At 36.0% G+C, this 23619-nt stretch overlaps 2 protein-coding genes across 2 annotated transcripts in view; both read right to left on the reverse strand.

The window, feature by feature from the left end:
• LOC116168146 (potassium voltage-gated channel protein eag-like) overlaps window positions 1-6331 on the reverse strand; it is a 99028-nt gene extending 92697 nt beyond the window's left edge. The window contains exon 1 of the mRNA XM_031483815.1: window positions 5758-6331. Coding sequence (XP_031339675.1) covers window positions 5758-5836 — 79 coding nt within the window. The 5' untranslated portion in view covers window positions 5837-6331. The remainder of the gene's footprint in view (window positions 1-5757) is intronic.
• Window positions 6332-20710: 14379 nt separating this feature from the next.
• The window catches only part of LOC116168985 (tyrocidine synthase 2-like), a 4230-nt gene continuing 1321 nt past the window's right edge, over window positions 20711-23619 (reverse strand). The window contains exons 5-6 of the mRNA XM_031485016.1: window positions 22407-22518; window positions 20711-22322 (exon numbers count right to left, since the gene is read on the reverse strand). Of these exons, the coding sequence (XP_031340876.1) occupies window positions 21447-22322; window positions 22407-22518 (988 nt within the window). The 3' untranslated portion in view covers window positions 20711-21446. The remainder of the gene's footprint in view (window positions 22323-22406; window positions 22519-23619) is intronic.

Raw genomic sequence — 23619 nt, forward strand, 5'->3', positions numbered from 1 at the left:
TCGCATTAGATATGTCTAACGGTTAAAAAAATTCTCTTTTTATCTGTGAAAAACTTAAAATAGTGTTTCTAGACAATTTTGTAAGAGAAAGTAATCATAGGACGAGTGCAAAAATTACTATGTAATTATTTAAGCACAATATGGCACAATAAATAAAATGAAAATGAACGAATGAATGCAATATCCTATACTTAGTAGATTTAGGTTTAATAACGCTTTAAATAATTCTCCTGTTATCTAATTACCTATAAATCGTCCGAATTCACATAAACGAAAATTCGATTTTGTAACTTTTAATTGAAACAATTACCTTTTTTCTTTGCTCTTGTTCTTTATTTGTAATGTTTCTCTTATAATTACAGATTTATTTCTCTCGTAACTACTTCTTGCAGTCATTCTATAATTCTTCTTCTTGTAATTGCAGATTCTTACTGCGTTGCACTGAAATTGGGTGGTATATTAGGGAATAGAAATCATTAGGGATGGAATCGAGCCGAACTTTTGAAAAACTTGGTTCGGCTCGAAATTATGGATCTCAAGCTCGGCTCGAAAAAAATAAGTTCGGCTCTAATTCAAAACAATTCAAATTACAAATGAGATTGAACGTTATAAGACACTTAAATCATCAAGTAATTTTAATAAGTTGAATAAATATAAGCAAATCATTATATATGCGCGCATGTGTACAAATAAACAATGAAAACTATTTTTAAAAATTGGAATAGTATATTGTTTACCAAGGACGAGAAGTGAGTTTTCGCTGACAAGTCGGAAGTTTTACGGACGAGGCGCCTAGGCCTCAAGCCGAGTCGGAGTTCGTGCCCATTCCTAGAAATTATTTTTTTGAAAATTTTAACTATCTTACTTTTTGTGTCCTATTTATAATTTTTGTTTCTTAGAATTGCAGATTCGAGAATTACACCTTATGCTGCACGTCAAACTGAGGGTGGATCTGCGAGTGGGAAATGTGTGTGTGGTAGTGGGTGGTGAAAGGAGAAATTTATTTCCCTCAATACTTTACCTATTCTATTATGTCACCTTCTTGTTCCCTTCTGGTTTGTGCTGTAAAAAGTTCGCTAGCAAACCATAGCCTTTTGAAGGTTATCCCAATTTTTTTAATTTTCTGCTAACGTTGCAAATTTTTGTACTAAGTACAATGTTAGTGTCGCTCATGATTTAATCCGACCTTTGTGTCGGTATGTACAGTAAAAAGTTTGACGAAAAAAGGATCTGTGTGAAACTGTCGCTTTGTAGATGTTTTATCGACTAGCCCCGGAAAACATCCACTTTCCCGCCTTGGTACACAAAGTACTATTTCCTCATTACTTCAGTTATTTTGTTTTCGTTCCTATTCTGTTGCAGTGATTCTAATTCTTTTTTTTATTACAGATGCGGTATTGCGATGCATGCTGGACATCAAGCTGAAAGTTCTAAAGAACATGCGACGAGGCTGGTCAGGGGTGTATTTCCCATAAGGTGCGGATTAGGCGCACGCCTAGAACGAATTTTAGGGGTGGCAGATTTGGGGGGAAAAATACAGTTTATATATTCACTTCAAGTTTTGGTTTTGTTTAGCAAGTGACGTAGAGGTCACAATCATACTCAGTTTCTTTGTATAGGTATTTGTTGATTACAAGTGAGTTTTGTTTAGAAAAAGGAAATTAAAAGTAGAAGCTTATCCGCGTACGTTTGACGATGTCTTCCTAGAAAAAAAAGTGGTGGAAACAGTCACTAAGTCAACTAAGTCGTTAAATTACTTGTAAATATCTGCTTCTTTGTCTTGTCTATCCATAGACATAACATAAGCAAACTAGAGACACTACTCTATCTTATGTTTATTTTACATAAAACTCATGAGCTGATTTTGACCAAAACTCGATAAAAATATCTTTTAACTTTGGTTAACAGAAACACAAAAAACTGCTCCAGTAGACCATTGTAAATTCCAGGTCACGACGAGTCTAGACGAGACACATTTGCTGGCTATGTAAAAACTCAATTGTGATTATCTGGAGAATGTTGGTGGGGAAAAGGGAGTATTTCGGAGAATTTTTGTAAGGGCTTAATTCTTCTTGCATTATAGCGTAGATTTTGAATGTATGACAGGCGACCTTTGAATGTTTAAGTGTATGTAAGTGAGTGTAAGTCATCGTAGCCTCTGTTATGCAAATACGGGTCAAATTCTTCGTTGCTGGTTGACAGAATAACCCCCTTTTTTAATTTTCTTAACTCATCATCGGTGGAGCTTTGTTTGTTTTCCGTTTTACTACTCTACTGCTACCTTCGCTGATACCTGCTCTACTGTTGTGATCAGCACTTACTTTCCCACCAGAATTATCCAGTAGCTAACGCTAACACTATAAACTTTTTTTTAACAACAATCGCTTTATTAGGGTAGTTTAGAGTTACTTAAATATAGAATCATCAGAAAGATTGAACTACAGGCGGAGTTTAGACTTGGTTTTATATTTCTGACCGTTTAAGCTAGAGAATCTGAGAACGAAATTTGCCATTTTCAGTTTTTTTGAGACATCTCAGATATTTTCAATAATTTGTGAAAAATTTTTAATGCATTTTTTAGTCACAAAAAGAGGCAACTTCTTTGCGCCCATTTAACCTACACTGTATCTTCAACCGTTACGGAGATCCCAATTGTGAGTCACGAATTTGAACGCTCGAGTGAATATATAGCCTTAGAGGCTTAGTCTAATTGGCGGTCGTGAAAAAAAATACGCTATTATATTCGTTATGGCTGGCTAGTTGGCTGGTTGTCCGGCTGAGATCTCAGCAATTACAAAATAGCTAGGGACTTAAAATTTCCACTAAAAGCTTTCTGCTATAGTGTAGATGTGCAGACTCTAGTCTATTTTGATTTTGCTAATAAAATATGATCTGTATTACCAAAAAAGCGCTTTCATCATGCATATGCTGCTTTACAACTTGTTTTATTTTCTAAGCTTTCTACTGCATGTCATTTTGAAGGGTTGTTATGACTGTGAGGTTAATATTTATTACCAAACACAAGGGAAATTATTCGAATAAATTACATAATATAAATAGGACCGAGGATTCATTTTGCCTGACCAGTATCTTTCGTGCTTCAGCTGGAATATTGGCTCTTTCATATATAAGATATTGTAGAATAAAATTCTTTTTATGGCATTATTTTCATTACATTTGAAATGAATCATTTTCGTAAATAAGTGACCGTATTTGTAGACCAATTTAAATTTTCTTACTTACGTACTAACAGTTTATAGTCGAAGATGTTTTATGTTTCAGTGCGCCTAACTTTTGTGATGGTTAGTGTTGGTCGTCAGACTTTTTTCTAAGAATTTGACGCATTTTATTGATCGAAAATGATAGTAAAAGTTACGATAAATACAGCGTAATCTGGTTTATTTTCATGCGTTTGCATCTTTCCTGTTGGTAATAATTTTCCAAGGAGCAAGTAAGAAGTATAACCACAATTTTAACTGTTTAATAACTCAACAATAGCTTAAACTAGAGATCATTTTTTAATTCAGAAAAATATGCGCACTACGAAGGTAAATTTATATTAAGGTACAGGGCGTTTTATTAAAAAATATTTTATTTTTCATTTGCCTATTATATGTCAATTATATCTGTCATATGTGACATATGAAGCAGTCTATTACGCGCAAGGGCATAATGAGAGGGCATAATGGATTGTCATCTCATTATGCCCTCAAATGGCCTGTCAAATTGATTGACGGAGTTATATTATGTCATAAAAAAATGCAACTTGATTCGTATGGAGCACTTTAATGTTGGGCAAACAATAATCATGACATTTGTATATTGGAAATGCATTCTTTGGAATGATGAAAAATAAAATGTTGTATGCACCTCAGGCATTACTCAATATTTAACCCTCGGGCGACTTACAATCCCTCGGGCCGGAGGCCCTCGGGCTCTGTCGCCCTCGGCATAAATATCGCCTTAATGCCCTTGATGCATAAATAACTAATTTGTACCACAGTACGCCCGAGAGCATGCCAGTGTATAATAACAAAAATATCCATTAGGAAATAGTAATCAATGTCCCTGTAGTACTTCCTTAGAAATATTTTTAATGACCTCGTTAGAGACGTACTCTGCAGATTCAGAAAGTGTTTACGTTTTCTTGAAATTTTCTTAAAAACGCTTTTAAGGTCCCCTCCGAAAAAGGCTTTTTAGAAAAATTCCTTTTCCTATTCTTCTTATTGGAAGACGTCCTAGTAGGTAACAGGGCAATATCCGCAAATCATAAATCGTGTGAACGATGTATTTGTCAATAGGGTTACAGTTTCTAATGCAAATATCTTAAACTGTATTGTTTATCTTCCATATATATAGCTAGCTGAGTTTCGACTTGAGGCACTAAATTGGGTCTTAATTAATCACTAATTACTTTTTGTTCTAGCACTCGCAGAAATGTTGGCCTGATACGTCTATCTGTAGCAGAACACGCAATAACTCCCAAAATAAAGGTCAAATTCGGCTCTGTAGATATTACTCTACTAAAAACATAGTCTTTTTGGCAAGCTCGTACGAAATCTTCTGATAAATGTTCTCTTGTCTTAAATACCTTAGAAGTTTCTTTAAAAACCGTTTCGGAAATATTCTTACGAATGTTTTTAAAAATACCTTTGAAACTACTAGTTAACGCCTTTTTTTGCAGGTTAATAATAGAAGCCTTGTTAATTATACTATAATCGTTCCAAGTTTTTAACCTTTCCAAATATAAGAAAACGTATTCGAGGTATTCACAGAGGATTATTAACCGGTGCTCTTGGAATTGGGAACGTGTGGAATACATGGGTAATTGGAGGATGATTTGAAATTGGCAGACGAACACTATTCTCCGTGCGACACATTTTTTTACAGAAAATTTTAATGACGAAATCCCTAAAAGTAAAACAATTTACTACAAAAAAGTCAGTGTTTGATTTCATAAAGTTCCACATCGATATTGGTAACATTTTGGCCACGCTGAGACTATGATGTCCGTGTTCTTCACTGGTATATGTGTAAATGCTAATTCGCTCACAAATGCATTGCGAAATTTACAATTACTTTTATAGAATTGGTTGCACGAGTATTTATTGTGCACGCAAGCATTTTTCATACGGTCACAAAGGGAATTGTGAGCCCTACCTTCGATATATTTGATCACAGGCCTTTCAACTTTTTAAACGACTGATATTTGCCTCGTTTTAGACATTTGTAGGAAAATTAAGTTTGGTCCAATGATCCATAATGTGAAACGCTTCCGCAAATTATAGGCGTACTTCTTTTTACTGGTCCTTATCGTTTATCATCTCGTAACGCATACCTATGCAAATTCTATGCCTTAATGAAGTAATAAAGTGAACCATGTCTTCTCATTTTTGACTTTCACATTAATGTGTCCGAGCAATTGCAACTACGTATGGCAATGAGTGGTGGTACCCGTATTGTAAGTAGAAGAAACCTTATAAATGGGAAACGATCAATAAGATGGTTAACATAAAAGAAAATGGGTTAGGTAATGTTTGTGGGTGGTGAAAATGCAAATTATCGATCTAGTTACTTGTATGTCTAGACATTGCACTATTGCACTGATAACCTTGGCAAAGAAGCAAAAAGTCAAGTTTTCTGTGGTCTGTCGGTCATGAGAGCTTTTCAGACACTGGGCTAAACATATCAAACTATCGTCGTTAATACTATATCGATTAAACTTGTTAAAATAGGAGTAATACAAAATTCACTTACGTTGCGAATTGGATCTTCGAATGATGTTTTCAAGGAAGGTATTTTGAGGGGCCACGAGGCCCCTACGTCCACCGGGCATTTTGGTTTACTAAGAGGCTCTACATATGCCTGTCATCTTAGCAATACAAAAACGTGCATTTCAAGTTTACCAAACACATTTAACATTACCGATCATTTTTCACTTAAATTTCAAATTAACCCGAATCGATGTGTCGCAATTTATTTGGCATGTTGTTAATTATTTTTTAAAAACTAAACACTCAAAATTCGTTAAGCGAGTGCAGTGTTCGTAAAAGAAACGCATTTTTACATATATTTGCGCATACATAATCAACACGCACATCAAAATACTTTTAATTATTGCTTTAATTTAGCGAAACCGCCGTATTTTAAGTTTTCACATCGCTCACTTCATTACCATACTACTGAAACGTGCAGACATTCGGGTAAAGCTTTTTTGGAAAAAAACTACACATCACCGATTCACCGAATGTAACCTACTGTACGGAAACTCTTGTTTGTAAAACGGAAAATCGAAAACTACGGCAGCGCCGACTAAAAGGCGCAACGGTTATTTCAGATACTAACCGCGAATTGGATTTTAAAGTGCGACAACGACAATGGCACTTTTTACCTATTTGCTTTGTAACCGTCGAGAATGTAGCTACCCTTATCAATAAATAATTAATTATTGTTGACCTATAAATGACTATCGGTTCAATTTGAACTCGTGACACTAACCGCACTAACCTACTGAGACATAGATCAAGAGTTTAGTCTGAAGTAACCAATTAGGGAATTAAATTGGATAATTGAAGGAGATGGGCAAAAACGTGGGTTCCTTAGAGGTAGAGTGTGCGTCGAATTAGTATCAGTTCGTTTCACCCTATACACGTAGGCCAAAAGCTTCCGTGAGTTTTCCGTTCACACTCTTTGATAGAGCCACAGATGTGAATATACTCCAGATAGCATTTGGTATGTAAGCGTCTGGTGAGTATTAACATTAGAGATTTGTGTCTAATCTCAGAACTACTTATAATCTATTCAATTCAGTTGTTCTACAAGGATATAGTCTAAAAATTCACTATTTATAGATAGTCATTACAACTCCACTCTCCGAAAGGGTAAAACATCAAATAGACTGCAAGGTCGCAAGGACGGCAGGAGCAGCTTTAACACTGTTGTAGGAATAGGGAGACTGGCGACATCTGTTGCGTTTCTATGCATAAAGCTTTAGGAGGAGTCTGCCAATTTTTAATGCCCTTTAGCATTGAAACTCAAGCACGCCATGAAAAACACCGACATACTTCATTTTTTATTTGAAGGAAATATTGGTTAATCTATTTTCTTGTGCAAATCTTATATGAGTGTTTTTGTTTTCTAATTCCCGTAAGTTTTAATATCCAATTCTGTCAAGAAAAAAAATGTTCACACGAGGAAGTAAATGTTTTCATGAAAATGAAGAACTAAACGTCGAAGTTCCAAATTAAACAGGGTATATTTTTCATTGCGATAACAACAGGTTGTTAAACCACTGTTTGTTGTGTGATTAAAAACAAACCCCTCGAACTGTTTTTGAATACGACAAAAAAGTGTCTGCATCTCCCTGTCGGATAAAATCTGGTGCATTTGAATTTGTAAAAACTTGAATTTTCATTTATGACCATGATTTTTTCTGTAACCTTACGGAACCTGTCGAGAACTGCAGAATATTGCGGGTGTAATCAGAACTACCAACAAAACTTGAGTTTTTAAAAAATGAGAGACGATGTCGTGTTCTTAGGACGGTGATTTTGATAAAATTCATCTACAACTGAAGCAAATATAGCTGCAAAGAAAACTAGTAAGGAAACTTCCGATTTTTTAAAACAATGAGCAACTTTAGAAGTTTACTTTGCGGTTGAATGGAAAAATGAGTTGTTTAATTTATGGATTGCGTATACAGTGTGTCCCACATCGGGTAGGATTGCATGGGTACTTTGTTATTATTAAGGATAGAGAATTGGTTAAATGGGCAATGTTTTGCAGTTTTAGATGCTTATTTAAAATTTCCTTTTGGAAATTCAAAATGTCGCATAGGTTCGACGTAAATTCAAGAAAACTAAAATTGGTCATTTCCTTGAATGTCTTATATCATCGAAAGTATAAGAGATGTAACAAAAAGTTTTATATAAAAGTTACTGTCTTTGATACGTTTAATTTAGAATTGATGTCAAAAAAAATTCAAGATGGCTATTTTTGAGGAACATTTACCAACTTCCTAAAGTTAAATAGGCGCCATATGGCATTTTTAGATTACTTGATAGATTTTTTAATTCTCTTTTCAACGAGCCATCATAACATAAGATAGAAAATAAGATACCAGCTATATCAACGGTTTTTATATTTTAATCAAGTAGGCTGTGATGAATTAAAAAAAACAAAACAACATCTATTCGAGGCAACAAAACAATGAAAATAATTACATCAGATGTTTAAAAAAATCAGGGACGCAATAATGAGAGGGGGGTTTGGGCATTACAACTCCCTCCAAAATTTTATATAAGCGGTCTAGAAAAATTATATTTTTATAACATCACTTATTGACTTATTATCCATACTTACATACCTAGAAATGGTGGTATAACTACAAACTATTCCCTCGAAAAAAGTAATGCCATTATCCAGTTAAAGACATTTCAAGACACTTCGCTTTATTTTACACAATGTATTACCATTGAAGCATTGTCCCAGGTCACATTTTGTAGGTGGTTTATCCGCAAGAATATCTAAACTAACAGTTTTACCAGTCCGAGTATATGGACAGATAAATCTTATTTTTCTAACTGCGAAGTGTATCGACATTATGAACACTACTCGTCACAGGAAAACCTACATGTTGTAGATTCACGCCGAAATCAAGTAATATTTTTTTAAATTAATGTATTTTATGGCATAATGGGAAGTCATGTAATTGGACCGGTAATCTTCGATGGATCTTTAACTGCTCACCATTATTTACAAATTCTCCAATAAACTTCCTTAAAGGATTTTTCTCGACAACGTATGTTTCGAAGGAAGGGTTAGTTTATGCTACCTACCAACAAACTGGCTGCTCAGGTCACAATTCACGAATTATGTACAGTACATTAAATTATAAAAGTAAGTACTTAATTAAAAAATAAAAGTAAAGTGAAAGTAGCTACCACTACAATAATAATAATCATCAATGGCAACACGTTGCCTAAACTAAACTGTCTTGAAGTGTGTTTCACTAATAATGGCCAGTATTTTAAACATCTGGTGTAATTATTTTCATTGTTTTGTTGCCTCGAATAGATTTCGTTTTGTTTTTTTTTATTCGTCACAGGCTACTTGATTAAAATACAAAAACCGTTAATATAACTGGTATCTTATTTTCAATATTATGTTATAATAGTTCGTTGAAAAGAGAATTTAAAAATCTATCAAGTAATCTAAAAATCTAATATGGCGCCCATTTAACTTTAGGAAGTTGGTAAATGTTCCTCAAAAGTGGCCATCTTGAATTTTTTTTTGACATCAATTCTAAATTAAGCGTATCAAAGACTTTTATATAAAACTGTTTTTTATATCTCTTATACTTTCGATGATATAGGACATTCAAGGAAATGACCAATTTTAGTTTTTTTGAATTTACGTCGAACCTATGCGACATTTTGAATTTCCATAAGGAAATTTTAAATAAGCATCCAGAACTGCAAAACATTCCCCATTCTCTATCTTTAATAATAACAAAGTTACCCATGCAATCCCACCCGATTTGGAACACACTGTATACCTACCTGTAAGTACTATGATCACAAGATGAAACCTCTTACGAGCTGACCATTTAATATCAAAGCCCCGAGCCCGTATGGGGGTGAGCTAGTCGACATAAAAAGATTTACCAGAAAAAAATTACCTCGGCATTTACCGAATGTTCACCGAATGGCAAAATTTTAGGAGACTTCAGAATTTAAATAGGCGACGCACGCAACCTACCGCCATGTCAGTACTTACCAATACTTAATTAGTCTCATGTCGGCTGAGGTCTCTATTACGCGAAATGTTGTTCCAATTAAACGATTAATTAATCTATTAGTTTGGTTCAATTAAGCAGAATCGACTGTATTTAAGAAATGATATTCTTACAAAAGGGCAGATGTCTTCTTTTATCGCTGGCATGTATTGTCGGTGTACCTACCCCCATACATCAAGTCTTTATCTTGTACGAAATGTAGCAAAAGTTGCAACAATTTCGAAACACTGAAGGGAAAGATCAACTAGATCAATTAGAAGTAAAATCGAATTCATTTGCTTCCTGAACAGTTTGTGTTCCTTCACTGACTCTTCTTGCTGCCTATTTTATAGCCGATGGCCGATGCGATTGCGCTGGGTCCATTGAACGTTTATTTACTTACGGAATTATAGATAAAAGTCGAGGTATTTTAAATTTGATATATCATTTCTTGCTTTGGCCGATACTATACACATGCGTATGCATATTTTCTTGCTTTTGTAAAATCTTATATTCCCACTTCAAGCAGTTCGGGGTGTTATAAAAAGATGTTCCAAGCAGCTCTCTCAGTAGCAGATAATAACTAGTCCATGCCATTAGGGACTAGGTAACAATGTGCAGGATATAGCCAGATGGATTCGTTTGTATTCCTTGTTAGTTAAAGAGCCTGGGAAATTGTAAGTGCAATTTAAGTTATATATATAGTACAGTGGTTGATCCATAGTCTCGTATTTGGGATGTACTTAAATGAAATTTGATTTGTCTTTCCCAAATTTAATTTAATTTTTGTTACATTTCTGCTTACATATATGTATATACAGTCATATTCATGTAGAAGTAGACATAGGGACTTCCTATAGGATAAAAAGTCTTCTGAAGGACGCCTAACTTTATGCAACCAAAATAACTACCTACAACAAATGTAGATCTGCCTGTCATATTAATTAATTTCATTATTATCGGTTTGACTTCCGTATTCTAATTTTCGTTTGTGTGCGATATATTCAACTAAAGTAAAAGTTGATATTTCCACATGGTATAGTGCCGGTAACAGTTAAAGGAGCTTAAGAGATATATTTGGTGTGAAGCCAAAGCAACAATATTCAAATTAATATGACAGCCAGATCTTTATTTGTTTTAAGAAGATAAGTTGGGAATCGTTTTTTTACATAATCCGTATAGGCATTGTTTAAATACTTTATAAACAATGGTATAGGATTTTTCCACATCGTCGGGTTATTATTCCTTCAGTATGTTTACATAGCATCATGCAAAAAATGGTAGGAAATACGTATGTAGGCAGCCCTACAGACAGGGCTGCATTGTGGATAGAATACCCATTACATCAACAACTTCTATTGACCAATTACTTAAAGAATGTTTCGTTATTTATTTGTACAGGTTGTCTATGTCGTGAAGTTTTACATGGTAATCTGCATCATTTGTTTTTGTAGTAAAAATTAAAGATGCTCCGCAATAAACCCATTCTCGTTTTTGGCATGTCTTAAATTTTTTTACGCTTTTTGCACTGTCTTGCTATGACTTACATATTGGCGTCGTTTCAGATTGAATATTTTTTACGTACGCATCTAAAAAATTGACTCTTGTACAATATTGGGTAACTCTTTTTCTTGGATTAACTTGCAAAAAGGATTCATTTAATATAATATAATATTTGCACAGTCGTAGATGGAGTGAAACCATTAACATTACTAACGTGTTTCTTACAATGCCTTGTTTTTTACGACTTTCTAGAGGTTTGCCCAATTTAGAAATTTGTGAAATAAAAGTAACAGCTCGCAGGCTAATATTTAATGCATCCGCAGAAAAACTTGTTACATATACCAATTTACCAAAATAACCACTCACCTCTCTTACTGCTGCGACTGGTAAAAGTGGACCACAATTATCTCTTCCTCGTTCAAAATAACGAATAGGATTAGGAATAAGTTGCTTACGTTTTCTGGGCAAACCCGATGGCATCTATGGGTTATTCAATTTTGCGCAGAATATCGTATAGTGAGACTTGCGGAAGTTATGCTTCTATTATTTTCCATTATGAAACTAACTGATTTTTTATCGGCTAATGTTGCAAATGCGTTCACATTTTTATTCCCCCGACCTCCCCTCGAAACTATTTCAAACATGACGGACGATAAGTAGAATTCTTATAACTTAGCAAGTGCAAGTCTGATTTAATTAAATCAACATTTACAGAAATGCCCAACTGAATTGGAATAAGATGAAGATAAAGGAATTAAAAATAGGTTCGATTTAGAAGTGCCCGTATTTTAAAATCAATTAGTCAATAACGAATTCGACAGTAAATTGTTACGAAGTACTTTCCATTTTTATTAGATACGTATGTAATTCGAAGGACGATGCCACCGGAAACAAGAAAATAAAGCCTTTGTTCTAATTATGTACCTATTGCTGATATAGATCATGTTGGAAACCAAGTGGAAACTCTAAAACTCGTCCGTTTGTCCGCCGGCCTATCGTAATGATGATGTTACATCAAATATTATTCCTTCCTCCATTACAATGTTGTCGGCCAAAAAGCCAAAATCGTTATTTGTGCATCAATGTTGTTGGGAACGCCCGGTCCAAAAAGTCTGTTAGTTGTGAGTGTACAAAACCTAAGTAGTAGTACCTATCTCGACATGAAGTTGCCTTACTGCTTTCGATTTTTGCACAACATAAATATTTTAAATGGTTTTTTGCGTCCAATAATCTAAAATCAATCATAAATTCAATTAAACCACAAGATAATGCCCACAGTAATAAATAGTCTAAGAAACCGAAACTATTTATACGGTTACTGTAAGAATGTTCTTGGAATGGATAAAATATAAATGTAATTTATACAAAGCTATTAAAAAATGCTTTTCGGGTTATTTAAATTCTATTCAAATTATTCTCTGTGAATTAAATAGTGTAAATTTCTATTTATATTTATATTTCGATTGTCGTCTTTTAGCCTTTCTCTTAACAGTCAGACGTGGATAAAGTGTTAAACATGTTTTCCATGTCGCAAAAAGTAACTAGCAGGTTGTTTTTGAAATTCCGCTTTACTTTAAAGCAAAAGCTTCACTCCATGGTCCCCGATGTTGTTATACCAAATATGCACTTGGAGGAGTGCATTTGGAAAAATTTAGAGAAGTGGCACAATAAGACTGCTCTGGTAATCTGATCGAAATTACTAATCGTAACAATACTATGACAATTTCAGGTATGTGCGCAAACCAATCGCAATTACACGTAAGTAGAAGTCGTGCACTTTGCCGCCATCTTGGATTTTATTCGCGGGGTCAATCAAGGTCAATTAAATTGATTCGCGGGTTCGCCCCCGTGGACGAGGGGTGTTTTCGAGGGTGGAGGGGGGAAATTTGGAGTTTGATTTGATTAATTGATTAAAAACTGTGGGATTTTGGTCTTTATTGACATTTGATAAGAGCGATGACGTAATCGATTAATTTAATTCGCGGCTTGATTAATTTAATCGTCGTTTTGATTGATCTAATTAATTTAATTCGGGGTTTGATTGATCTAATTAATTTGATTCGCGGTTTGATTAATTTAATCCGCGGTCCAATTAATTTAATTCGCGGTTTGATTTCTCGGAATTTCCTCTAATTAATTTAATTTGTGGATTTGATTAATTTAATCCGCTGTCCGATTAATTTAATTCGCGGTTTGATTGATCTAATTAATTTATCGATTAATTTAAATTGATCGTATAATCAAGAATAATTACACATATGTAATAATTACACACACAGGTAACTCTAATTGAAAACAAAATGGCGGAAAAACAAAATGGCCGCCAAAGGCGGGAAATTTGAAATTTTTTCTATCTTTCTCTCTTACTCACTGCGTCTATCTCTCTCTTACTCATTGCGTCCCTCTTTTACCTATTCTGAAATAGAAGTTAGAAAATGAACAAGTTTTAATTATGTTTACTAGGGTGCAACAATTAACAAAAAAAAAAACATTACAATCAAAAATTAAGCGCAAATTACAATTTAAAATATACAATACAAACCCGTTTCCACACCACCCAGGAGGTAGAGTTAAGGCGCGTTTTTTTTAACGTGGTGTTCCCCTGTAGGCCTAATCCACGGTACGTATTTACAAACATAAAAAACTAAATATGGACATAAAGGTTAAATTAAAAAAGTTTATTAAATAATTGGACTAGGGCCTCCACGCGTGAGCCACAGAGTTCCGGCCACATATTCACCACCGCCGTGAACTGGTGCACTGAAATGTTTAAATTGTTGTGCATAAAGTCAATCACTTCGGGCGTAGGTGCGGACACGTCCAGCTCACACAGGACGTTTATAGTGTCCATTATACTTCCCATAGTGCTCTCGCATAGTCTAATGTAATTACACAGCTCCTCCGAGAGCGTATAAATGTTAGCACGGAGATCGCAGTAGATAAGACTTTTGTTCATTATGCGGTGTTCCAATGTGCGTGGTAGCTCCGTTAGAGCTATATTGTCACGGAGTACCACTAACTCACACATGTTGGATAATGTTGAACCTGTCGTAGGTGTAACTGCGGGGTTAAAATCACTTAACTGCGACAAAAACACCAAACACCCCGTGATGTCGATCTCGCGGATCTCGCGGTACATACTCTCCATGTTCTGCACAATCGCGTCACGAAGAACCTCCATGGCGAACGCACGAAAATAACCAACAAATTTTTATTTTTCGTGGCTTATAAGGGTTTAGCCAGACATAATTTCGGGAAATGCAAATGAGGGTCATGTACATTAACGGCCCTATATTGTACAGTTTGTTTACTTTTCTTAAATCGTACAATTTTTGAATACAAAATTAATGAAAAATAAGCAAACCATTTTGGGACGCTAGGATTACCTGTTTTCTATGAATGCGGTACAGGTTCTGGGTTAATTGTTTCTGCAGACCTTTTGTTAAAGATGACGATGGCGACGTTTTATAACAATCAGTATTGTTTACTTACCGTAGGTTCCTTTCTTGTAACTTTCCTACCTTTAAATAAAAATGCGGAAATACATTTAGACTTTTATTAATCAATTAGATTCACCTTATAAAAAGTCATATTATACAATAAATCAATTATATCATCGTTACATTCTAAATCATTATTAAACATATCTACAAATTCCTTAAGTGATAAATTATTAAACTTAAAAACTAAATACATTAAACAATATTGTCCACAATAAGTTGATAAAGGATGCTGCAGCACTCGCGAATTAAAGGTGAATTTCCGGGCGTGTTTTTTCAAAAATTTTAAATGTAATCCGGTAGGTGGTCGTCCGAATGAATCGAAATATTCTCCATTTCCATCTTCATCTATGTAAATTCCGTTCCAGTGTTGCCCCGTGCGTGTTGAAACATCTGTATTGACAATTGCAGCAAATGGCCGACGTACGCTTGCTCGTATAAGTTCATCTGATGCGAAAACAGCACGCGCAGCCTTCTTCTGAATCAGATTCAACGCTCGTTGAAGTTCTAGGGTATTCATTTGTTGAATCAATTTGTGCCCACTCGTGTAATATTAATGCATTTTCTTGAGCGCACATAAGCGTGTTCTCCGCATGATTGAGGCACCTTACACCGCTATGACTTTTCTTTAACTTCTTTAGCGAAGGGCAACCCACGTCTTCTAAATTAATTACAAACTTGTCAAGGAAATTTAGCAAGTATTGTTTCTCCACTCCCTTTACGTATATTCTATTAAACGGCTGAAGTAACGTGCGTAGTTCTTCTTCAAAGTTCTCGAACGTAATGTACCCGGAATTCCATTTCAAGCCATGATAACAGTCTTCTAAGAATTTGATTTCTTTTTTCATACCTGATGTTACAGTATAATTGACGGGTGGTTTCATCAGTAGAGTTGTGCAACTAGGTCCCTCCGACGAAACGATAGATATTTCTTTCGGAATGAATTCCTTTAAGCTTCCGCGGAATCCTTGAAAATCAACGTAGGCATCCATCACATGAAACATTTTCTAATAAACTGAGGATCCGTAATAAAGTATTATAATTTTATCCCTTCTGTCATGCGCTGCGCAGTAGCTTTTTTTCCAACACAGGGGAAATGATGTAATCAAGTTGATGAATGCGTCTTTGGAAACGTGCGGCATCTCTTGCGTACTGCATCCAAGGTCCTTTTCTAGCTTGATGATGAGCATGTGGCCATGCAATTATGTGACGCACTGTATTCCGGGACTCGTCAAAAGAAACTTTTTTAAATGTTAAAGTCTGCGATGACATTTCGATGTTTATCAATTTCAATAACGTTGTCAAATTCTGCGTACACGAGACAATTCACCGTCTCAGTCAGAGCGTCTTGGAAACCAACTTCGATACGAAGAGAACCGTTCTTTACCAAGTTCCAATGAGTTGTGGCGTTTGCGGATAAATCCGGCGTTAAATCGAAAGTCATTAGGCAGTATCCGTGCGGATAGTCTAAACGTGATACGTTATTTCCTTCGTTCAAAAAATGTATTCCAGTTCCAGAAAATAAAGTGTGGTAGGCCCTTACGTATAATCCTTCTTGAGTGAAATCTGGTTGTAACGGTTTTGATGGAATTTGCTGCCCATCAATGTACAGAGACATATAATTAATCTTGTAATGATGAAAGTTGAAGGGATTGGAAGCGTATTCTCCGTTAAACGCTTTATTGGACACAAAACCAATTATGCAGCGTTTTGGTAGTTGTCCAAGGAAGACATTATCCAATGATTTGCGTTGCACACCTGCGGGAATCGTTAGCACCTTCACATCCGATCTAGTAATAGGGTATTTGGCTGCAGTGGTTTCTAATGCTTTTGTGTGCGCAAGAAGAACTACAGGATTAATCTTCATTCTTCTAACCAGTAAACTGGCATCCACAATTTTCACTTTGTATGTTGAACCAGTAGCAGCCATTAAACTAAAGGTGTCTCTTGTTCGAACAAATTTTACTTTCATTTCAACTCCATTCATGAGAAACTTTTCTTGATTAAATAAGTCCGCGTGCACATGACCAACCATTTCCACCATTTTACCGAGCTTTGTGGTATTTTGACGAATAGCGAAACCTTTGTTATCAGCTGTTAATGTATCCATTTGCTTCGGAGTATCATTGTGCCATAGTGAACACCCCAGATGAGTTGCTTTGGCTTCAGAGCCATAATTCAATAGAGTTTCAATGTATGCACGATACGCATAAGTATTGCTCGGTGGTGACACTAATTTCTGATTCAAACATACTTCCACTTGACTGAACAACGTATGCAGCCAATTGTTGACAGGCGCTACAACATCTTCCGCACCCAAAGTCGCGTCATCTTGTTTTACAATTTTCGCCGTAACGTAGAGCATTGTGTGGCTTAAATCGAGGTAATCATTTCCATTTCCGGGGACCACGAATTCAATAGGCGCTTCGTCTGATAGTGATGATAAAGGCTTGTAAAACACCCATTCCCCACCTTCGATACTGGTTTGTGTTGCAGGAAGTGCAAACAGATCCAACTCAGATTTGATGCATTCACATGACTGTGCGTGAAGGAATGCCATTCTTTGAGAAAATGTCACTGAATGTTGGTTTGACAACTTTGCGTTTAGGAGCTTTTTTCGGACGTGTAGTTTTCTTCTCCGTAGCACTTTTGAACTGACCGTAATCGATCATGTGTGGTCTTTTATAACCAGATCCGCGCATTAATGTATCAATTTTGTCATCGGCTTTTCGTTTAAGGTTTCTTCCTGCTTCCTGAACTCGTTCTTGAAACGCTGGTTTAATTGGTTTCTCCTCAATTATGTCACCTAGTACATTTGCACCAGTTCTTAAAGCTTCTTTTCCCACAGCTCGCATTCCCGATTTAAACAAAGGTAATATGGAACGAAACACTCCGCCCAGCCAGCTTCCTATTCCATGACCTCTTTGGTACGGCGAACCTCTATAAATCGTACCGATACCCGAGCCCGCTTGATTTACGTAGTATTGTTGATATGGGCAGTCCATTTCTTAAAATGAAGCTTTAAACTCAATGTTCCAAACTCGAATGGCATAGGAGCGCCTGTATCCGTCCTTATATGTATTTCGATATTTTCAAACTCTTTCGTCATCACTGGCATATAGTGTGACGGTGAAAACACTACATCTTTATGACTTCCATAAATGTAATTTTCGGCGGTAATGTTAACTATTCTCATTAGTGGTGATAACACATCTCCTACGATTTGCGGCTCCACAATATCACAATAAATGAACATCTGTGAGGGCACGCCTGACCAAATACTTGCAGGATGCGGGGGTATGGAATCGCGTACTACATTCTGTTCTGGACGATACCCAAGCTGTAAAGCTAACCTTTGGGAAAATCCCAGTACGGAGAGAGGCGTCCTAAATGCGATCGCCACACGTTTTGTGATCTTGTAATATTTGATTGTGATTAACTTTCCTAAATTTTCGTGATTGTTTATTTCTTTAAGAATATCTTCAATGTTTTCATAATTACCAGCATCAAGTTTGATCACGTACCAACCGCCGTTTTTATACATAGACGTTCCGAGATTATTACGGAAAAATGTCGCTGCACTTTCTAAAACTTTATTTAACGGAAAATCTGTTATTGGCGCATCTCTGTAGTAAATTAAATTGTCAGTTTCACTGATTGACGCAAACGCACAAGGATATTGTATTTCGGCTATCCCGACGGACCAATTACCACTTAATCTTATACGCTTTGGCAACTGTGTAACAAAGTGTGAAGTTGTATTGTTGGGAAAATAATCGACAGGGTAATGTAGAATTCTTCTTCCATTTTTATATGTTTTTGAGTTCTGCCGCAGAAATCCAAGAATTGAATTTGTCACTATAACCTCGCCACTTCACTAAATATTTTTTGTTTTTTCCTCTTCCTTTTTCTTCCAAAATCTCGTCAATTTTAAATACTGTATCTTCGTCTATCGTAACAGCCTGCAGTTCTTCCTCATAAAAAGTCCCTTCTATATCTTCACCGCTTAAATCCACTATTCTGTACACAGGCGGACGTCTCTTTATAACTTTAATAATTTTAAACACCTCTTGACTAAAGTTACTCTCATATCCCTTTTCAAAATGATATTTGGTTCTGGTGATTCTCACGTGTTGTCCCACTTTATATATAGGTCGAGTTTCTTTACCAAAACCCTTCGCGTAGAGGTTCTGCCAAACTTTCAAAATGTTTTCTTCGTTCACATCATCAGGCGCCATCTTGATCGAAGAATGATAGGATTTGTTATATGCAGACACCAAATCTTGTAGAACGTCCACGTATTTGAATGTGTTCTTATATGTAAAGTAGCGGTGCATTTTCGTCTTTAATGTGCGATTCAGCCGTTCGATTATGCAAGCTTTTACGTCGGGATTATGGGTTACATAATAATTTATATTGTATTTTTTAAAAAATTGTTGTACGCTTGCTGCCACAAACTCTTTTCCTTTATCAGTTTGTATATTTTCAGGTGTATTGTCACATTCTTCAAAAATGGACGAAAACGCCTCAATTATAGAATTTGCGGTTTTTTGCTTGAGAGGTCTTGCCCATGCTTTCTTACTGAATACGTCAATGACGGTTAGTATGTAATTATAGCCTCTGTTGTTTTTCGCTAGGCTTCTCATATCACAAAGTTCGGCCTGCCATAATTCAAACATATTGTTAACTATGTATTTGTTTCGCTGAAATTTTCTTTTAATGGGTTTGTGTACAGTATATGCTTCTTGTTTTTGTAACCATGCTTTTACATCTTCGGTCGAATATTTATTTTTTAACGCTGAAGACAAGGAGGAAACTCCACCGAATCCGGCAGGATGTGAAGGATCATAATATATGCTTTCCATCTACTTAAAGTTTAAAGGTTTTCCATCCGGGAATATGCAATCGTTTAGAAATTTTTGGGTTTTCGGTGTTCCATCCACCTCGCTGTAGCCCACCAGAACTTTTGGAACGCTTCCTCGTATCCGGTTGCTTAAGTGCACTTCTCGTCCGTTTCGCAGCAACGTCTTGATCGGGATTCACGGTAATTTTTGGTCGTTTCGAAATAATGTCTTCGGTTTTTACAACACTTTGTTTTTTGCCAATAAATTCTTGAGGAACATTAATTTCTTTGACGAATTCTGCAAACTGTCGGCCACCTTCTGGATTTGTTGATTGACGCGGTCTTATTGTGTCGTGTATTAAGTCGATAATATTCGATGACGGGATTACTTCGCCTTTTATTGTGACAATTCCTCTATTGTCCCATAAAATATCCCCCGAAGCATTGAGTATTCGTAGAAAATTTTCGGCTTTTTTCTTAAAAGTTTGTGGAACTGTAGCTATTATTTCATCTTCTGATATTCCTGTAGGCTTCGATTCAATTGCTATGCTTACAGGTTTTCGCATTTGTTCCGAAAAATGTAAATATTTCTGTAAAACTTGAGAATATTGTTGCCACTTTTCATATGGAGACTGTGTAGAATTTAATACTTGGGACATTTCGTCGTCAATTTGCGATAAAACATCTTCTTTCCTTGTTTCACTTGATTTAATTCGCTGCATAACTTCCTGCGGTACGAGTAACATTTTCTTTGCGTGTTCCATGATTATTGAAAAAGACTTCCGAGTAAACCACCAAGTAACGGACCTAGCACAAATGGCAAGAATGCACCTCCGTTTTGAATTAGTATCTGTTTCTTCTTTTTTATCTTTTCACGGGACGTTACCATACGCCGTAAGATGGTTTTATGACGAGCGAGACTTCGCTTCTGATCAGCGGTCAAATCGACTTGTCCTTTTAAAGTGTTGTAAATACACTCACATATGCACCCAATTTGATTATCGTCCAAACATTTTATCAACGCCAACCGCTCCTTTGATCCCAAATTTGAGAGAGCACGCAGCAACTCGGAATGTTTCGTCAACTTTGAAACCATTATGAATGTACCAATTGCTCAAGATTCAAACCTTTAATACCCTTTTTCGGTATATATACCACACAAGCGCCATCTTCTTCAAATATCGATGTTCTATAGCGGAAAACATCCGGTGTACTTTGTTTTAAATCGAATAACAGATATCCGTGGGGTTTAGACGTTGCATCATTATACGCTTCTTCTAAAAATTTGGAATTTTCAGGACAAATTTGTCGCGTTAAATGTTTTATTTGTGCCCGATCGCGGGGATTTTTGAATAAAATAATGTAGTGTGCATTTAAAGATATATCTCTCTGTCCTTTTCCTTGATGAAATATGTTTTGGGTTAGAAAGAAAACACTGAGGTTACGATGATGACATCCTTTTGTAAAAATGTCAACAATAGCTCCATTTGATTCACGCATTAAATCATCAATAATTATCAGTACAGGTTTTAAGCCGTCGAAACTGGACATATCGGGTAAGCCTTGATGGAATTCAACACCTTTTAGATCTTCGTACAATGACTGCCATTCCCCGTAATGCCAAACTATTTTTTCAAACACTACAGAGCAGATGTTTGTTATATTTTTTAGAAAGTTTACAATAAAATAACTCTTTCCCGACCCGCTTGGGCCACTTACAAGAGCGGAAAATGGATGAAGAAATTTATTTTCCATTGTAATGTCTCGAAGTATAACACCAAACTGATTAAAAGAATGTAGAACTTACATTTATATTTATTTACATTTATTTGTACAAGAACCTATCATCATAAGTTTGCATATAATCCTCTATCTTATCAATCACAAAATACGGATACTTATGGACTAACTCATGTATAACTAAAGGTTCATCAGTTAAATTTACTAACAAATCGTTATAACTCACATCTTTTTGCTGACGTCTATCCAGAATGTCCACAACTTTTTCTACAAAGTTTTTGAAAGGACAATCATTACCTTCCAAATAATTACCCAAATAATTAAGCTTCTGACGTAAGTAGTCTGCCATAGCGATCACTTTTTCCAGGGTGACGAGTCCCAAGTACAGTTCACAGTGGATTTCTTTCTTCGAAATGATACGCGCAGCTTTATATTTTCTGCAGCACCGTACATGAAAATCTTCTAGATCGAAAGTTTCTTCTTCTTCCTCGCACTTTACTGCTCCGGCGATGTCTTCTAATTCGCTTAAAAAACTCTCGAATGCACTCTTTGAAAAATATATGCTCCGATCCTTGCCTTGTATCTTGACACAGGGGCAATCTTCAAATACGTCTAGACCCACTTTCAGGATTTTGGATCCACTATTATTTAGATTAAATGTCGACTCACTGAGTAATTGCTGTCGTTCTTTATCCATAAACTTGTTATGTATGCGCTTACGGTCTTGTGTTGATAAACAGAAATCTTCGTGTCTGGGCACTGGATTATTGTAAGATGAGATGTTGTATTCCTTCATAACATCCCTGTCGAATGCTCGGTGATCATCCTCTGTGTAGCAGAATTCTGGCAATGATGCAATAGGCTTGTAGTAATTGAGTGTCGTCGACAACTTTTCAGCAGTACGAGGATCTCTGGGGTTTGTTGATGGACGAGAATAAGGTTTACTGTATGAAGACATGATCTGTAATAAAAAGTAAAATTAGAAAACAAATTCCTACAATTATTTAATAACCAATTTAGGAAAAATAAAGAGGGTTGAACTTACTTGTAACTTTTGCAATAAACTTGGACGCTGACACAATAACACGTTGGACACTGAACTGAACACAAATGAGAACGAGTCGTCACACACAGTAGCTTTTATAAACTGCGCGTAACTGTAAATCTAATACGTCACTATAATCGCGAATTAAATCAAAATACCAAATCGATGAGTCATATTGCGAACAATAGAAATTGATTGATGTGGTGCCATAAAGTCACCCACAGAACAAAAGATGTGGCTATTCATGCGGCAAACAGGTTTAGCGAGTTAAGAGTCATACTTGTGCAGGTGTCCTGAACAAAAAGAAAGCACTTATCCGCCCAGTGTGAACTAAGTGCTTTCCCATGTAACCGGATGTAGAAACAAAAGAAATGATTGATGTGGTGCCATAAAGGCGGCCCCAAGCACAAAAGATGTGGCTATTCACGCGGAAAACAGGTTTAGCGGGTTATGAGTCATGCATTTTAAACAATAGATCGTGTTTAATCAAGCGTAAAACCGGTTTTAGGCGAACAATAGAACGTTCGGCAATGTTCGGAAGGGGGCGGATTCTGTTTTACCTGACCTGACCTGATATAAAAAAGCTTATGTTCGTGACTCGAAATTACTTGCGTTCTTACATCTGTACGTACGTGTTTTCTCGTGCTTTGCGTGTTTTTATTGTGAGTGTTTAGTTTTTGTGCATAAATTTCTGCAATGGCCGCCCATTTCAAGTTGTTGTGTCGTGTTTTTGAGAGTGGTCTTCTGTCGGAAGACGATATGGTGGAGGCATATTATTATATGCTCCGAATGGTAACTTCCGGGGAGGTAACTCCCGACGCCGCAGACATTGAACGCTTCAGGCGTCTTCGCGAAGCAGTTGGGGCAATACAAACGCGCCTGCTTCAACAAAATGTGGTAAGTTTTTAATATTTGTACACTTATAAATTTCTAAATATAAATTTCTTTGTAGAATTCCCATCACGTTGCTGCTATAGCAAACAATCCGCAGTCGCAGCCCCTCGACCTCTGTGTGAAAGTAAGTTTATTTAATTTTTAAAGTTTCGTTTTCTAAATGTTGTTTATTTGTACAGAATGAAGTTCCGTCACCCACTATCCATCATCTTCAAGGAGAGCAATCTCAGCCCCTTGATCTCACTGTAAAAGTAAGTTCATTTTATTTTTGTAAAGTTGTTTCATATTTTAATTGTAAATTTCATTACAGCATCCACCG

This window comes from Photinus pyralis, unplaced genomic scaffold (assembly GCF_008802855.1).
Source record: "Photinus pyralis isolate 1611_PpyrPB1 unplaced genomic scaffold, Ppyr1.3 Ppyr1.4_LG4, whole genome shotgun sequence".
NCBI classification, from domain to species: Eukaryota; Metazoa; Arthropoda; class Insecta; order Coleoptera; family Lampyridae; genus Photinus; species Photinus pyralis.